Source organism: Telopea speciosissima, chromosome 7, assembly GCF_018873765.1.
Source record: "Telopea speciosissima isolate NSW1024214 ecotype Mountain lineage chromosome 7, Tspe_v1, whole genome shotgun sequence".
In the NCBI taxonomy this organism is placed as follows: Eukaryota; Viridiplantae; Streptophyta; class Magnoliopsida; order Proteales; family Proteaceae; genus Telopea; species Telopea speciosissima.
The window spans coordinates 67,083,888-67,103,070 of NC_057922.1; the positions used below are offsets into that span (position 1 = coordinate 67,083,888).

General features: G+C 38.1%; 1 protein-coding gene across 4 annotated transcripts in view; it reads left to right on the top strand.

Moving 5' to 3' along the window:
- Nucleotides 1-19,183, top strand: part of LOC122669199 (alpha-aminoadipic semialdehyde synthase) — a 33,496-nt gene that overhangs the window by 5,631 nt on the left and 8,682 nt on the right. For 3 of the 4 annotated variants that reach the window (XM_043865893.1, XM_043865894.1, XM_043865895.1), the window contains exons 8-15: nucleotides 8,253-8,328; nucleotides 9,299-9,470; nucleotides 10,487-10,583; nucleotides 10,721-10,887; nucleotides 11,294-11,351; nucleotides 11,561-11,701; nucleotides 14,851-15,198; nucleotides 16,568-16,648. In XM_043865893.1, coding sequence (XP_043721828.1) covers nucleotides 8,253-8,328; nucleotides 9,299-9,470; nucleotides 10,487-10,583; nucleotides 10,721-10,887; nucleotides 11,294-11,351; nucleotides 11,561-11,701; nucleotides 14,851-15,198; nucleotides 16,568-16,648 — 1,140 coding nt within the window. The remainder of the gene's footprint in view (nucleotides 1-8,252; nucleotides 8,329-9,298; nucleotides 9,471-10,486; nucleotides 10,584-10,720; nucleotides 10,888-11,293; nucleotides 11,352-11,560; nucleotides 11,702-14,850; nucleotides 15,199-16,567; nucleotides 16,649-19,183) is intronic. The other variant, XM_043865896.1, reaches the window with a different exon arrangement.

Sequence of the window (19,183 nt, forward strand, 5' to 3'; positions counted from 1 at the left end):
ATACAAATAAGAGAAGAAGGAAAAATCCAACTTGAACTAAATAAAAAAAGAGCTCCATAATAATGCTAACACTCCCCCTCAAGTTAGCGCATACAAGGTACTAATGCCCAACTTGAACAAAATGGGAAAAACTAAGTTGCAGCAGAATCCAGCTTGACCTATGAATGCAGCTCCCAAATAAACCTTCAAGAACTTGAAAAAATAGGTCTTTAAAACTTGGACAGACATGATCAGCAAACCGGGACTGGAATGTCTTCCAAAAAAGGCAGTTTTCAACGATCTTCAATAGCTATCCAGTGATGAATCTCAGATTGTCATAGTGACTTAGAATCTTGAAGTGAAATAACTAGAGCAGCAAGCAGCGAAAACAAACTGAATCAGGCAGCGGAAAAAATACTGCATCAACCCAACTGAAAGTCCTCAAATAGGCAACAACCAAATATCTTCAATACTCTTCAATACTTCAATCTCCCCCTTATGGCAAACTCAACCCAATAACAAAGTAGATACCCATTGGCAATGGTGAAAACTCTGATCTTCTATGCTTTGCACCAAGTGTTCCTGTAAGTTCTGCTTCTACCAAGTACATAATCCCCCCCTCACGTGTAGTACACGTGGACATAACAGAGATAATGTAAAAGATAGGGCAAAAACATAATATTCCAGAATTTTCTAAAAGTGCTACGGTTAATTAAAAAGGAAGGAATGGTAAAATTGTAATTTACCAAAAGTTTTCAAAGGTGTTATGGGTAAATACCAAAGGTATGGGATATGAAGGGAATTATTGAAATGGAATGGAATTGGAAAAAGGATGGCATGGCTGTAATTTGGTGGAAATCCACTTTGAAATACAATCCAAGCCAAAGGGCAAACTGGTAATAAACCAGAATTTTCAAGGGTCAATTGGGTAGGCAAATAGGGGAATGGATGAAAAAGTAATGGCAGTTCCGTAAATAATCAGAATTTTGCAAGGGCTTTTTGGTAAACAAAAAGCAATGGGATGCAATGAGTAAAATAACCAAAATTTCATGAATGGCTATGGAGGGTGGCAATTTGGTAAATAACCAAAATTTTCAAGGGGTTATTGGAAAATAATGAAGCAAGGGAACAGATTTGGAAAATAATTTAATTCCCTAGTAGAAAGGGTAAACTAGGAAAGGAATGTAAAAAATGGATAAAAGAGAATAAGAGACAAAGACAAGGGTATTATTGGAACTCATAAAATAAGGTTTTAAAGAAACCAACTTACGAAGGTTGTCTTCAACCTTACGACAGAGAAACCAGGGAGATTGAAACCTTCACGCAACCACGGTTTCAAGCTCAGGACGAAACCAGCAAAGGCGGAAAAAAGGATCTGCCCAAATCAATAACCTCGAGACCCCATCGTCACCTTCACGAAACTAGGGCCGGTAGTCATGGATGCAGCAGCAACCCAACAAAATCTCGCAAGGAAGAGAAGTAGTCCAAAGGGAAGAGGAAAACCACAGCTGCTGCAAACACCATACAACCAGAGCACTAAACACCGCAACCAGCCCAGCAGGAAACTAGTTAGTCTTATTCTCAACCACGTCTTCAATCCTAGCAGTAATCGATCCAAACCAGATTGGGGAACCACCAGCAAACGAAGAACTTTCAGCAATCGAACAAGATCAACCGATAGCAACCACAGCATCAAATCGATTCAGCAGCAAACCAGAATTTAATTCCACAAACAAACCTTCGATAGCAATCGAAGTAAACAACAGCAGCGACAATTGATGAATCGATCCAAATAAAATTTCCCACAGCAATAATCAACCCTGGAAACCAGAAATCGAAGAACAACTTCTTCTCTGTTCACTTGCTTCTCAGGAGGAGAGGATCTAGTCGAACCGAGAAACCTTCGTCTTCGAACCGACAGTACGGTAAAGTAGGGAAGAGTTGGGGAAGCAGCAAAAACTAAAGTTCCAACAGATCAATTCAGCAAATCGATGTCTGTTCTTCAAAAAACCAGATTGGAAACCCCTGCAAGATGGAGAAGAAAAAAAAACCTGCAACTGAATCTGGCAGTAGCAGTGGTATCGTAGTAGCGGCAGTGTATCATATACCCAACAAGGAATAAAACTCCTCGAATAAAAACAGTGGCAAACAAGAACCAGATCTGAAACTGGCCAGGAAAAAGAGCTGTTCCCAATAATAACCTTGATCGATCTCCAAGGAATCTTCAAACAGAACAGCAATCGATTCCAAAAAAACACACTGTAGAAAATAGATCTCCAAAAAAGGCAGATCAGAACCTGAGCAAATCAAATCAGCAACTCAATGTACGAAACCCTAGTTCTTCTTCTTCTTCTTCGATGAACTAGGGTTTCTTTCTAAAAACAAGAAACCCTAAACGACTCTCAAAACGGCAATCTTGGAGAGAATCAGTCACTAGTTGCCTAGCTCTGATACCATGTAGAAAACCTAGGACCTGTAACTAGTAACTTGAGAGAGAAGAGAAGATGGAAGAAGAATTGATTGTAATGCTTGAGTTTATTAATTGATAGGTAAGCCCCTCTATTTATAATAGAGGGGAAATTACAAATAGACTAATTATTCATTGAAAGAGAATGCTATTCACAAAGAAGACAATCTCTAAGATTCTCTATAATCTAGAGGCAAATAGGTATAAATATCGTGAAAATATCTTTCTTTGTATTACACTCCTCCCCTGGTTGTTTTCATACTCCTATATTGCTTGTGATAGCAAGTTTCTGGTTTGAATGCAGAGACTAGGTACTTTTGACTATGTAGATTTTGATATATATTTTTAATGATAAGAGGTTCCTCATTGGTAAGATACTTCTGAGGAGGGGAAAATGGGAGTGTTTCCACAGCTTTTCTATCCCATACTTTACTGATTTTCCATAATGAGATATTAGGATGTCAAATTTGTATTGTTTATGAACAACATTATGTTGACAGCAGAGCTTGGGAGTTCAGATTTATTAGCCAATAAATGAACTTGTGAAAATCTCCTAGTTTGGGTGACCTAGGTCTTAACGGGAAGAGATCATCATTTCTTAATGATGCTAAGCTACAATTTTATGATATCATGGAAGATGATGAAAAAGAAATGCATCTCTGAGAAACTTCAGTGATTCCTTAACACTTTGACATTCCAAATGAATCTTTACGGATATCTATCTTACTCGGACACAACAGAGTATACAACTTGGTTACTGCAAAGATCCAATCCATCCATTCTCATTGGCTTACATGAAGCGTCTGACATAAGTAAAAGGATGTACCCAGTGCACGAGGCTCCTGCCACTGTGGGGTCTGGGGAGGGTCATGATGTACGCAGCCTTACCCTTGCTTTCGCAGAGAGGCTTTTTCCAGACTCGAACCCATGACCACTTGGTCACAATGGAGCAACCTTTACCATTGCACCAAGGCCAGCCCTCAAAAACAGATGTAGGTTGATAGACTCAAATTTGAAGTGTCCACATAACATAGACAGATGTAGGTTGATAGACTCAAAAACTCCCTATAAGGCTTGAGCAGGAGCTAAGTGGTGTGGAGGGTAGGTAGGATGAACCCTAGGTTCAGGCTAAACACCTACCTAACAAGATCCCAAGTAAACTCGTCAAAAAATCAACAAAAGTCAACCTTCTCAGATGAAGGTCAAACTTTGACAATCAATCACAAACAAATAGAATAAGTGGTCTTAAGAATACAGTGATGATCCAATGGTCAGATGAAGGGGTGATTAGAAAATAACCCAATCCGAAATTGAAAATCCAGCAAATAGGAGATTTCTAATTAATCACAATCAGAGAGTCAGATCAGTCTAAAACTCAGGTCGAGTTCCCTTCTTGACTAGTTAATTGGATAGATATTAAGATATTTCTCATTAACTCGGATCAAAAGCTCTGATCAGGAAAATACCCTCGTCGAAGGCTTGCATTAGGGAGGCCTTGAATGCCCCCAAGTCTCACCCTGATCGGATGAGTAGATCAGTTTCAGGTGATCAAATAAATCAGACTGAGAAATAGGCCAAAACAGGGATGCCACAGGTTATAAATTCAAAGCTTAATGATGAAGATCAGCAAGAACAGATTATGAGGAATGATAATATATTGAAGGATGATGCTTTAAATCAAATCAGAGAAGAAACCTAGGTACAGTAATACCAATCGATTGGAGAATGAATCAATACCTCAGTTGCAGTAAAAATAGAGTATAGAGAAAAGAAGAAAGACAATGGCTTCCCACCCACTGGATTAGAATCCCACTGTCCAAGGTTTCACACCATGACTGAATCGCACAGCATAATTGCAGAACTTTAAACTTTAATTTCATAAATTGTATTTGAGCCAATTGGGACGGATAATGAGGCCTGAAGATTAGTAGAACTAAGACCGAATATATGGTGTGTAGCTTTAGCAACACAGGAGGGATAATGAGGGGATGAATATTGGTGAGAGCATGGTTTAAAGTATCTGCCGATACGATACGATACGATACGGACCGATATGTGTCTTTTTCTTTAGAAAAATAGTATGTCTCGATTGATATCGTATTGTATTGGCCGATACGGACCGATACGATACAGACCGATACGTACGTTATAGGTTATGTGAGAGTATCAATATGTATCGGTATGTATCGTCCGAAATATCGGATGATACAGACCGATACACCTCGATACATACCGATACAGCTTGATACATACCGATACGGTCGATAACAATTGATACACGTTGATACGGCCATTAAAGACCCATGTGACTATTAGACTATGATTTTGTTTTTGAGATTAGAGATTGAAGGAGATTTCACAGAAAAAGGCAGGTTTCAGAAAAACTTGATCTTTGTGTTTAAATCATGATTTTAATCCTATTTTTAGCTATAAACCGGTAGATTTAGGTCAAACTTAGTTTGTTGATGTATCAAACTTGATCATTTGCAACAATTTGTACTTAAATCGATGAAAGTCTCTTGTCTTCTTATACGTTGTTCTCCATTTTAATGTTTATGCATTGTACATGTTATGTATTGCTTATTTATATTGTTTTTTGCTTCAAAAGTTTATTTCCATGTGTATCTTGACCATTTCCATACGTATCTGTAGCGTACGATACGTATCTCCGATACGATACGATACGACTCTTAAAATCACCCTTCCGATACGATACACGATACCGATACTTTAAACATTGGGTGAGAGGGAGATCTCACAAAGTGAGTATTTTAGATATCTGGGAGCAATCATAAATAAGGAGGGAGACATAGAGGACGACGTTGCCCAGAAGATTAAAATAGGGTGGATGAAGTGGAGTGCGTCCGGAGTTTTGTGTCATGGAACAAGAACTCGGCGAGATCTTGTTAATAACTTGATTTTTTGGAATGGCGAGACGAGATGACAAGCGAAATGGGAGAAATACACTGTCTCAACCGAGATCTTGGTGGCCTCAGTCATCTCGTTGGGAAACCTTGGTATACAGACACTTATTTATGCCAGAACCCTGGACAGGCACTTATTTATGCCTAATATCATTTAAGTAAATGAAATAACAAATATAAAAGCATTTAAGTAAATGCTTTTATATTTGTTATTTCATAAATGTTTTTATATTTATTATTTCATTTACTTAAGATATTATTCATAAATAAGCAAATACCCCCTATTTGAATCCAATAAAAATAGTTAAAAAATCAAATTCCAAATGGATAAAAAGTCAACCCCCCAGTTCAAGAACAAAAACTAGATTTTCAGCAATAGGTGCCATTTTTCAAATTTTAAATGCTGGGGTTTTTATTAAATCTAAAAATTCCATAAATCTTAATATGGTACAACATTGCTAAAAACCAGAAGTGCGGTAAAATATTCATTTGTTTTGATATCTAAAAAAATATTTTCATTTAGAATGATTTTGACAGCATTCTCGCACACCAAATAAGGTTTGACCGAAACAAAGCTCAGTTTAATTTCTGTTTCTTCTGGGATCCATGTAGCCGACCCCATTTAGTTTGGATAAGGCTGAGTTGTTGTTGTTGTTGTATCTGAGCCAATTGCTCTTACAAGCTTTATATATCTAACTTAATTCAGAATCATAATCTAACTAGGAAAACCCAATCCTATTGCTAATAACAAAGCGCAGTTTAAAAAGGAAACGTAATAACAATAGGAAACCTCTGACGCAAGTGAGGGGATTCTAATTTATTTTAACTACTTAAATTATAAATCTACTAGCTAACTAAGCCCACAGCTGGGCTGGACTCTGCCCCTATCGAGCTGGGCCTGGCCCTTATTCTTCCTGCTGGAGGAGTATGTTATGTACTCCCCCCTGCATCACCAAGTCTATGACATTGCAACAGAACCTGATGTATTGAAGAATGGATGTCATCCATGGTCCTGGTTAGGAGCTTTTTCTTGTTGCTACACCCTATTAAGGACTTGAGATCTATGATACAGAGCTTTTCATCTTCAGCGGGCTCTATGTTGTCTTCCGTTTGGGCATATAAAGTTATAAACCAACAAAAATTTCCTTGTTCAGCTGTTCTGCATTTGTCTCCTACTTTCAGTCTTTTCGCCAAAAAATAGATCAGGGAGACCTTTTGTTTAGGCATATAAAGTTATAAAGTATGAACTTGTTCAGATGTTTTGCTTTTGTCTTATCAGATTCAATTGATGAGACCCTTTTGATACCTATTTTGTGTTACAATTGGAGTTCTAATTGGTAATTCTTAAATGTAGACAATGGGCTATCTTTAGTAGATTGATAGGAAGTTCCTTTTAGACCATTTGAAAGATGGGAAGTTGGAGAGCTACTTATTGGAATGTAAATCAATTCTTCATGCAGGTACGTCTTTTCAATATGGGTTCACCCTAGAGAGTTGTTGGGAATAATTCCACATTGGAAAACTTTGGGACCTTGGATGCCTTCATATATCAGTTGGGCATCTCCTCCATCTAGTAGCTTAAGCTTTTGGGTTGTACACTTCAATTTGGTGTCAGAGCCGCCTGACCCACTAGGTTGATAATATACCAGTATACAACATCCAAAGGAGGGGCCACACATACCACGTGTACTGCCACCCAAAAGAGGGGGGCAACATGTGAAGAGGAGTGTTGGGAATAATCACAAAATGGAAAACTGTAGGACCTTTGATGCCTTTATATACTAGTTGGGCCTCTCTAACAAATACCTTAGGATTTTGGGTTGGATACTTGAATAAGAGCACTTTGTGTCACCAACCTATTCTGAAAACCAACACCATGCCTTAGGAATGAAGATTGCACATTACTAGCAAGACAAGAGTTTGAGCTTGATTAAGTCTTATGTTCTTGTTTGTTGGTGTTTCCTTAGCCCACTTGGGTGTTAAAACATGATATTAGGTTTGGGTGTTTGACATTCATGTGCTTATGGTGGATGCATAATACTTACCATTGTAAAAGTAAAATACTTTAGTACAGTTTGATACATTTTATTATGAGTAGTGTGTTGGTAGGAACACATGAAATGCGACAATGAGCCAATCTCTGACCCTCCAACGACTTGTCAAAGATTTAGTGATCTTGTAACCAATGGTGGAGGCTTTTTTTCCAAGCTATCAGGGCTTTACCTTTTTAGCTTTCTACGATGTGCTTGCAGAATGTTTCTCCCCATTCTAAAACAAACTTTGCGTATTTTGGAAAGAATATTAATCAAAATCTCCATGTCCTTAGTATTGAGTCAATGTTTTTCACCAATATGTGATTTGAAAACAAAGTATGGATCTTCTTTGTCTTTATATAGAATTGTATTCTTTTAACTTGATGACTGGTTTTGCTTATGTAAAACATATTTGCTTAGATTATCTGTGCAGAAAATTACTGATAACCTTCATGTTATTTGTTGTCACACATGGCTTTTTCTTTCCTTTAGTTGAATCCCAAAGTGCATATCTGCCCCTCCCAGACTCTGCAGTGGCTGGAGGCTGGAGCCTCGTGCACTTGGTACACCTTTTTTAGTTGAATCCCAAAGTGTATTCACCAAAATATACTAGTGCGAAAACAACTATTTAATAAATATTCATGTTATTTCTTCTGTGTAAGTACAATGCAGATAATCTTTCATAAATTGATTCATTTAGTTGATTTGTACCACTTATATCTTCATTTGTAAGTGAAAAAGCACTAATGTCTTTAGCTGGATTGAAAGCTAATTGAATATTATTACTTTCTTCCAAAGCACAAGGTTTAAGCCTGAAATAAATTCATTTTGTATTTTTTTCTATTGCAGGTTGACTACTATTCACATCCAGAACATTACAACCCTATTTTCCATGAAAGAATAGCTCCATATGCATCTGTAATTGGTATGCTATGATTCTTACTGTCAATAGAACTTAGGTATCTTAATGAAATGCAGTTTTTGCATGTTATTCTATTGATAGTTAATTGATATTATGATTACTAGGATTTATAAAGCCAATGAGTATAGAGACTCTGTGAGAGACTTTTGACACAACCAGTGAACTTCACCATGTATTCGGGATTGTCCAAGGATGTCTTGAAGTTAGGGCATTGTAGAATAACCCATAGGAGATAGCAATGGAGAAGAGCTAGAGATGTCAGGCGAAGAATTGGAAGATATACAGGCAACTCGCACCATAGGCAAGGAGAGAAAATTTTCTAGCTGTTGATGAGGGAAGGGACTTTTGAGGTGGTTGTTGTAACATATTGATGGAAGGACCACAGGTTGTAGTCACACGTATGAAGGGATGGGATAGTTAGAATATGTAGGATCCTTGATAGAAGTTGAGCAGCAAGTGTTTACAGCTGAACCGAACCAAGAAAGGAAGAAGAAGAAGAGAAGAGAGGAGAGGAGAAGAAGAGAGATGAGAGAATCGTGAGTTAGGGTGAGGTCTCTCCTAACTCCTATTTACTTTACTAATAACTCCCTAAGAGGTAAGAGATAAAAAGGAAAAAATAAGAAAGAGAAAAATACAACTTTATGACTTATAATAGAAAAATAGACAAATATACCCCTAACACATAAACTGTAACATGGATCTCTTGGATACAAAAGCTGACGTGGAAGTATAGTACAGCAACTTTTGGGTTTCATAGTGGAAAAAGCGAAGGGGAAACAAATTATTACCATTCCTCCAGTATATGTGTCTTAGAGTTAATTTTTCCGTGAATTCTACTTGATTTTTCATCCTAATAATTAGTGTCCTAGCAAGAAGGGTTAGTTGCTTTTATATCATCATAAAATTCATACTCTGGATTTCTTTTAGGTATTTTACTATTTAAGTGATGAAATTCTATTTTGGTCTGAGGCAGTTAATTGCATGTACTGGGAGAAAAGATTCCCTCGGTTGTTGAGTACGAAGCAGCTTCAAGAACTAATGAGAAAACAATGCCGGCTTATTGGAGTTTCTGATATTAGTTGTGACATTGGAGGCTCAATAGAGTTTGTTAGTCAAACCACATCAATAGAGAAACCCTTCTTCAGGTACCATGAACTTGGTTTTTAGTTCAGAAAACTCACCTCTTTAAAGCTGTAACATTAGTTTTCTTATTTCTGTTTATTGTTAATACAATTTACTGTGGGTGTAAAAAGTTTGTGGTGTCTACTTATAAGCTAGAGTTTTGAATTTTGGAAAGTTTATTGTCATTGTTTACAGATATTATATTATTCTTTAATTATTATATAGCTAGCATTTTGCTACTCTCTGTAAGTTTGAAACAAATGATATTTTTTTTTGTCGAAATCCTGACTGGAAGAAAAATTTTATCTAAAGTAAGTTGAGTAAGTAGTCCATTTCATAAATATCCAACATCTATTTGCTAATTAGCACAATTGGAGGTCCTGGTTGTGGGTGTAAACATTAAAAAATAATTTGAAGAACTTTAGTTTGAAATTCTGGTTTTCCTTACCAAAAGCCTTTGAGCAACCAACTAGCATAATGGAGAAAAAAATGATGCTGAACTTTGTTTAGAAAAAAATTTTCAGATTATCATTTTCTCTTTTTTTTTTTTTTTGTGGTCAGTCTATTCATTTTCTCCATTTCATTGAAAATTTGGAGAATTCAACACATTAATATGCATTCAGTATTGGAGATTGGGGTTCTTCTCAGCATGCTTGTTTTACTGTCTTCCTTCTTTCCTTTTCTCCTTGAGCTTCAGCTCATCTCTCCAATTTTAGCCTCGTGCACTTTTTGAGTCAATATGTTTTATGTCATTACCTAATGAATATAATCTTGAAGATTGAAAAGGATATAGTAAATTACCATCCCTGACTTATATTGATGATAAGGTTTAGGGTATTTTATAGACAAGTGATTCAGGATAAATGTTATACCAGTTTTACTGCATAATTTGATATATTTACTTACTTTTCTTCATCTTCAGTTTATCCCTGGTTGACCTTTGATTTTATGGGTCTTCATGATATTGTCTAACTACCATATTCCATGTTCGAAATTTTAATTTTTCATAGACATATCTTGAGGTTTGTCATGGTTCCAGGTATAATCCCTGTACTGATTCGTACCATCATGACATGGAGGGTGAGGGTTTGATTTGCTTAGCTGTTGACAATCTCCCAACAGAATTCGCAAAGGAGGTAAAAATAATCTAATCATTGTTCTTGTTCTTTAACTTTTATGGTTTAAGTTTTCCATTTCTCTTTAAGGATTTATAAACTACACTTGTCCTCAAGTTTTGAGTCCTGAATCTAATACGTCGTTCTATTGTAAAAAGGCTTCACAGCATTTTGGAGATATCTTATCCCAATTTATTGGTAGCTTGGCTTCTGTACAAAATATTTCAGACTTACCTCCCCACTTAAGAAGAGCTTGCATAGCCCATGGTGGAACACTTACCCCCTTGTATGAATACATCCCACGTATGCGAAACTCCAGGTCAGAGTAAGCTTCTTATTTTTTTATCTATATCTATATATATATATATATATATATATATCAGGGATGGGCTGTGGGGGTATACCTTTCTTCCCATTCTAAATGAAATAGTTTAATTTCTCTTGCATGCTTGAGGTTATTGTAATTATAAGTATATATTGTAGTTCCATAATATATATGAGTCTGGAATCCTGAGTAGCCAAAAAATTAGTGGACATTATATAATGTAATTCTATGGTGTGCATGAAATTACCAATGTAGAAGCATAGAAGATGCAAATATGATATAACTATAAAACTAAAGTTATTTATAATCTCCGGTATCAGTTCGCGTTTTGTAGAGTGTATGGTATTACTTTCTGGTTTTTACATTTTAGATAAGGTATTAAGCATCATTTCTTTCCATTTTGTAGTGATTCATCCACAGATATTGCTAGCGATCAGTTTAATAAGAATAAGTACACTATATTGGTGGGTTTTTCAACTTCACATCTGTCCCACTCATTTCTTATTTTGAAGCTCCATTTTATGACTTCTGCTTTAGTTTATCTCTGAATGATGAGATAGGCTCTATCTATCTATCTATGTGGCTATTATTGGTAATGGGTCCATATTTTTCTTTGATTTCTGATAGTTGTTATATTTTGTATAATTTAATATTACTAATTTATGTATGACAGGTATCTCTAAGTGGCCATTTATTTGATCAATTTCTAATAAATGAGGCTTTAGATATTATTGAAGCTGCCGGCGGGTCTTTTCATTTGGTTAGGTGTGAAGTGGGCCAGAATGCAAATGCCATGTCATATTCAGAACTTGAAGTAAGTTATCCCTGACCTGGCACTAACATGTAAAAAGAAAAGAAGTAACATACTTTAGCCATTTCCGTAGGAAAAATTGCATTTTATTTCGTGTTATATTCCCTGGAATTTTTCAACCTGAGGAGCTATCTGATTAGGAAGCTAGACTACTAGTTGTCATTCTCTCACAAGAAGGACAAGTTCCATGAAGGCTGGCACATCTGTTAGTAGCACTAGGCTACTATCTAACCAGGGGATACCTCATTCTGATATAAACCAGAATCAGCCAATTCTTTAGTAGATTCACTAGCCAAGTATGGGGTTGATAGAAAGGATTTGTATACAGGGTTTTATCAAATTGTATGAAGTGATCATACTTTGTTTTTCGTCTATTTTGTATTAGGCCGTGTATCATGTGCGACCTCTAAGAGATACTTGTATAGATGTGTACCCTTGTTCTTCTGGCCTTTGGCCCAGTAAAATTTTGTTATTTCTTTGAAAAAGAAACTTGAGGAACCATCTGCTGTTATGGGTAACTCCTATTAATACGGAGACCAATATTCTCACAAGGACAAAACATGTCCGTGTTATTGTATAGATAGACATATAGGGGAAATGTAATGTAGAGCTAGGTATGACTATCCTATCCCCAGACAGGAAAGCAATACAACCCAATATAGGTACTGATTTCAGACTTGAGAACAATATGTAAATATGAACTCAGTAGCATATGTCAGTGGGTTAGAACAACTCCCACAACACCCTACAGTAATCAATACATGTAATAAACAATCCCAGCCCAATAGGTCAACAATCCGCTGCTGTATCTTTGCTATCGCAGGTCTGAAGCAGGATCTAACGGCTAGAAAATTACCCAGATCAGAATTAGCAGTTACACATATAGGATGGGCTCCATGTTCCCATCAGTTTTGGTCTTAAAGGAGTGATTAACTCCTAAAATTCTCAGAACCAAACAAACTATAGGGCCTGAGATATTACAGTGTCACAAAAATAGAAACTAAACTCAGATTTGTCAACTAGAAGAAGAACAAACCCAGCCTTCAGTTGTGCACCAAATCTGTGTCAAGTGGAGCTCTTGGGATGACAAATAGACTCCCAAAATATCAGTTCCAACAAGCCTCTCGTTGCTGAGATATAGTGACTCAAAGCAGCAGATGTCAAGGAAAATACCAGAACCGCAGGGTCTGTAAACCCTTCGCAGATCAGCAACTATATCGGCAACAACATGGGGCTTCAATTTGGACTTCAGGGAACAAACAGAAGCTCCAAAATAAGGCTCGGTTAGCCACTGCTATGCACAGAAATTGAGAACAGAATAGGGAGAAGAAATTGGTCAAAGAAGAGCAGAAAGGGGAAGAAGGGATATGGCTATCTCAGCCTTGGGCATCTCACCTGGGGTCTCTCACTGCTAAACATTGCGCAAAGCAACAATCAATCAACTTCGTTAATTCGTGTCGAGGACCCAATAGGTCCATTACAGTTTATAGTGCTAAGTGCTGCAATCAAAAAGGAAAGTTTCTTACAAGGACAAAATCTGAGACTTATTCCCCAAGTAATCAAAAAGTCTAACTTTTCTTTGACTAAGTAGAATAAAATCGAAACAAAGACTCACAAGAAAAAGGAAAGAAACCGTAGACTAAGAAAAGGATACAAATTAGCTAGCTTTGACCAAGGAAAACTTGCACAGCCCAAGCTAAGAAGAATAGAAACTTGAAAATAGTAACTAACTAAATCAGCATAAAATCTGCCTTCTCTTTCTATCTTCAATGGGGCCCACAAGATCTTCTAAAAAGCATTCTCACACACGGAAAATATGAATCCAAATCACTGTTCCTTTTTTTTTTTCCTGAATTCTATTCTAGTCCTCTTCTTCTTCATGCCTTGATCTATACGTCAAAATGCGACTTCAACAGAGGGGCTCAAGGTATCTAGAAAAAGAAACATGTGTTGGTGTCACAATACAAATAATTCAGACCACAAAATGAGAAAAAGACACAAAGAACTTTTTCTCATTCATTGCCAAATTCATGTCTCCATTTCCTGCTGCTTCTATTGGAATGCTATGGAAGTTGTAGATCACCGCTTTTTTGCTTGCCCCTTCTCCTCTATAGTTTGGAAAGGGCTCTTGGGTAAATGTTGGCCAAGAAAAAGAAGAATTCTTCCATTAGCGAGAGAACGGATATGGTTGGATATGACTTATGCCGGCAAATCTATCTGTGACGTTGTCGGTAAGTTTTCCTTTGGTGCCACTGTCAATCATATTTGGATGGAGCGTAATCCCTCCTCGAGCCCTAGATCCTTTGAGCAGATTTGGAAGTCCATCTCTTTTGATGTCAGTTTTAAGCTATCTTTGGTCTCCTCTCGTAGGGTTGATGATACCCCTAGGAACGCTTATTGTTGCGTCCCAGGGCTTGCCCATCCTGTCCCCTCTCCTTGACGGTTGAGGTTATTCTTTTCTCTCCTGTAATGTTTTTTCTTTTCCCCCTTCTTTAAGGGCTCCTTGTATCTTCTTCTCCTTTTGGTAATGATTCTTTATTCACCAAAAAAAAAAAAAAACTTCATTCAAAAGGGTACCCATTAAAACACTTGGGAACCATCTTGCTATTGCAGTTTAAATTTTAACTAGTAGATCTGACAACAGACATAGTTTCAACATTCAAACATATTGGAAATTGGTGTAAGTATGTAATTTACTTCATCAGGATTCAAGATTAAGGAGGTCCGGTTCTACTCAGTATAACTGTAACCTGGTACTAGTTAGCTGTAGGTTCTAACACCATGAATTGTTCAATAATAGGTGTCTAAACAGTGATAATTAGTCCTTCCTCTCCCCAAAAAAATTACAGTTTCAACTCAAGGTATTTCTCAAGCTACAAAATATGGCTTCTGGGAAAATATTCTCAATTTATTGAATTGGGACCCAATTCATGAAATAAGTTGATTTTCAACGTCTTTCTTATGTTATTCGTCAAGAAAAGAATAACTGATCAATCTTCTCCTGCTTGTGTATATTTAGCCAATTTCTATTTAACCAATACACTATTAATTATTCATGCATTATTAGGAATTGCTTCAGGACACAGAAAGCTATGTTGTTAATATAATTTGGTCTGTTCAGTCATTGGAGGTCCTTTGTCTGTATTTGACAGGTTGGGGCAGATGATAGTTCCATTCTAGATCAAATCATTGACTTGTTGTCTGCTATTGCTTATCCAAAGGAAGCTTCTGGAGTCCTCAACAAAGAAACAAATAGATTTTCTCTGAGGCTTGGTAAGGTCCCTGACAATGGGGCTGAGAAAGTAGATGCCTTGAAGAAGAGAAACCCCATTCTTATTCTGGGTGCAGGCCGGGTCTGCCAACCAGCTGCTGAGCTGTTAGCATCAACTGGAAGCATTTCATCTTGCCAATGGTTTAAAACATGTTTAGGGGATGACATAGAACAACCCAAGGATGTTCAAGTTATTGTTGCTTCTCTCTACCTAAAGGATGCAGAAGAGGTATGCTTGTGAAATTGATTGAACAATAGGGTTGTCAGTGGTTTACATATAATAAAACATTGATATGAAATACTATACTGAAAAATAATAGATTGCACAACTATTTTATAATATAATGTATAACTCTTTACCCGGGGACAGCACTTTTATATATGCATAATATATTGAACTGATCACTGGCTTAGTTGGTTTGGGTTTCGAGTAAAAAATCGAAAGTTGCAAGTACTTTGATACTTTATATTATTCCTGTGCTTTCTAGCTTCTGAAATATTGAACCTCTGATGCCAACAATAATGGGGAGGACAGTTTTAAGAGTAGGTGGTCAGGAGAGTGGCTAAATTTTTGCTACCATTGAAGATACCATGTCAAGAGGATGTCCTGGGTGCATGAAATGACCCACTCAACAGTTCTTTAGAAATCTCTCTCTCTCTCTTATTGGTGCCTAGGGGCCACTGGACACGCAGCTATTACCTTTTTCACTAATTCCAAGACAAGCCAAGGATATCTGTATGCATTATCGAAAGATGTTTCATAGATCAGATAATAACAGAAAAATATTACGTATCAGTACCTGGTCTTTGATTGATGAATTAGGCTTGTACCCACTTTAAAGGTTATAAGAGGGAGCACTGTTTATCAGATCTAAATATTGAATTATTGATTATAAAAGCTGATGTAAACATCTCTAAAATAATTGCTCTTGTGTTTCATCCAAACCAAGTTCCTCTGATCATCATTCATCTAAACTATGATTCAACACCATAACCTAAGAATGTTTCCTTTGAGAACATTTGGTGTGATAATTGCATGTGTGACCATGCAATAATTAGAGAGAGGAGTTCAGGTAAAATTGGAAGTACCTTATTCTATTCCTAAACATGTTCCCCCTTCCTCATGAAAGAGAAAAGAAATAAAGAAGGATTTTATAACAAACTAAGAATGCTTTCATATGATATGTGTGCTTCATTGATTTGATGAGTCAAATCTATGACTGAAAAGTTGAATCTTGAATTTTAAGCAATGGTCATGGAATTTTTACATAGACAACTTCCCCATTGTCACCATACAGGAACTTTTATTTGACTTTTTATTTCTTACTTTGTTTTTGACTGAAAATAATACCATATCTGTATTGAAGTGATGGAATTTGTCTGTTTTCAATTTTTCGTGCCTTTCGTCTTACTTAAGTTATGTCACCAAACAGCTGCTGTCATAATCCGAATGTACATGCACACTGTAGATCTCAATATATACGCATATGAAATCATGTGTTTCTATGTACATGCTTGTGTATATTCCACTCACTGAACTAATCTTTTCTGCTTAATTCGAATGTGTTATAAATTTGACAATGATGTTTCAAATTTAGACCATTGAAGGTATTCCAAATGCAACAGCAATTCAGCTAGATGTAATGGATCATGGAAGCCTCTGTAAGTGTGTCTCTCAGGTAAAGTCTTCACCACTTTATCTTCCACTTTATGTTACGGTTGTTACCTATCAATGTGAAGCCAGAACTAGTGTCCACAATTTGAAAACACACACCATCCATTGTATTCAAACAGGAAGAGATGGGTTGCCCAGCTTGATTTTGAAAGAAACATCATTTTGATGACCTTAAGGGAAAACTTTAACAACTCAGATCATACTTTTTTTTTCCCCTTACTGCCAATGGTTCGATCTACTTTTCTATTTTTGCATCCATTTTTACCTTTTTGGTCTATCAAGGTCCCTTTTGGTCTTAAGATTCTTTTCTGGTCCTAGTAAGTACCAGACAAAATTTGTATGCTTTCGACTCCATCCGCTGGGATTTCATCTGTGATGTGCTCTCCCTCATGGGATTCCCCCCTGTCTTCATCCGATGGATCTATGCTTGCATCTCCTCCCCCTCCTTCTCTGTCTTGGTCAACGGCTCCCCCGCTGGCTTTTTCCGCTCCAAAGTTGGCATTCGCCAAGGCTGCCCCCTCTCCTCTTTCCTCTTCTCCCTTGCCCTCGAAGTCCTCTCCCGGAGCCTCCAAACCAAAACAGATCTTCACCTTATTTCTCCTCTTCCTAAATGCAAGCGCATTAATCTCTCTCATCTAGCCTTCGCGGACGACCTGATGATCTTCTCTAAGGTGTCCCATGCCTCTATCTCTGCCATTATGGACTCGCTCCATCTCTTTGAAACCCTCTCTGGTCTAAGAGTCAACCTCCTCAAATCCAAAATCTTTCTTTCAGGTACCTCTGATTCCTCTAAAGAATCCATCCAGCTCTTAACTGGTTTTTCTATTGGCACTCTTCCAGTCATCTATCTTGGCCTCCCTCTGATTCCAGCCAGGCTCTCAAGCCATGATTGCACCCCTATGCTTGATAACATCCGCAAGCGCCTCCAGCTTTGGAAGGGTAAGCTTCTCTCCTTTGCGGGTAGACTTGATTGCATTCGCTCAGTTCTCCACGCTACCTACATCTACTGGACTGGAATTTTCTACATCCCAAATTCCACCATCAAAGCCATTGAGCGCATTTTCTGTGCCTTCCTCTGGAAGGGTTGCGACACCCCTAGATTTCTCCACCCTGCCAGCTGGAAATCTATCTGCCTCCCTAAATCCGAAGGTGGTCTGGGGCTTCATCGCATCCGTGACTCCAACACCGCGGACATCCTTAAGCTCCTTTGGAGAATCTCTTCCGGCCAGGATTCTATCTAGGTTTCCTGGGTTCACTCTCATCTTCTTAAATCGGACTCCATCTGGACTGTCCCCATTCATGCTGACTCTTCTTGGATCTAGCGCAAGATTCTCTCTCTCCGTCCCCTGGCTCTTCGTGCTATTTCCATTCCATTGCTGATGGAAACTCCACCTCTCTCTGGCTCGAACCTTGGCACCCTCTTGGAATCCTCTATAACCTTCTAGGCCCCAAAGCCATTCATTACTTTGGCCTCCCAAAGTCCGCCACTGTCTCCTCCCTCATCTCTTCTGGTTCCTGGACTCCTAACCCTTCCCTCAACTCGGATATCACCTCTCTTCTCTGGCCAACCCTTCCCCCTTTGATCCAATTGCCCTCCCTTCGTGCGGATAATGTAATCTGGCTCCCCTCCCCCAATGGCCTCTTCTCCTCCTTTTTTGCCTGGAACCTCTCCAGAGACCCTTGCCCCCTGTCCCCTGGCATCACCTAGCCTGGTTCAATGGACACATTCCCCGCCATAGCCTAACCGTTTGGAGAACCCTTAGACTTTGCCTACCCACCCAAGATTTCTTAATTCATCGCACCATCCCAGCCCCACCTTCTTGCATCCTTTGTTGGATTGGCCGTGAAAATATCCCTCACCTCTTCTTTGACTGCCTCTTTACCTCCACCATTTGGAAAAAAGCCTTATCCTCCGTCTGGCCGCATAGCAGAAGGATCAGGAGTTTTGACCGGGAATGGCATTGGGTGCAAAATAACTGTCAAGGGAACTCCATTTGTGACACCATTGGGAAGCTAGTCTTCAGCACCTCTATTCATCATATTTGGATGGAAAGGAACCTCAGGAGATGGACTTCCAATTCGCGATCGTTCGATGTGATTTGGAAAGTCATCTCCTTTGAAGTGTCTTCCAAGCTCAGTTGTATCCGACAGAGGCATACCTCGGACAATCCTAGGAACATGCATATTTTGACTTTTTGGGGCTTTTATTCTGGCCTTTTGCGGTCAGCCTCCTCTGTGTAGGCTGGTTGATCGCCTCCCCCTCCCCTTTGCTGGCTGGTTGTTGGCCTTTGCTTGCTCTCTCCCTCCCCTCCTTCTTACTCTTGTTTTTGTTCCTTTTTCATCTCTTCCCTGCCCCCTCATGGGGTTCGGTTATATACTTATTTACCAAAAAAAAAAATTTGTGTGCTTAAAAGTCACTAATTCCAGAAAACACAATCAAATGCCCTCAATGGTAGTATCCCGAGTTGGACCCAAAAGTTATAATCCAACTTTGAATCTCATAGGAGCTCCATTTATCGAGAAGTGGTCTACCACTTTT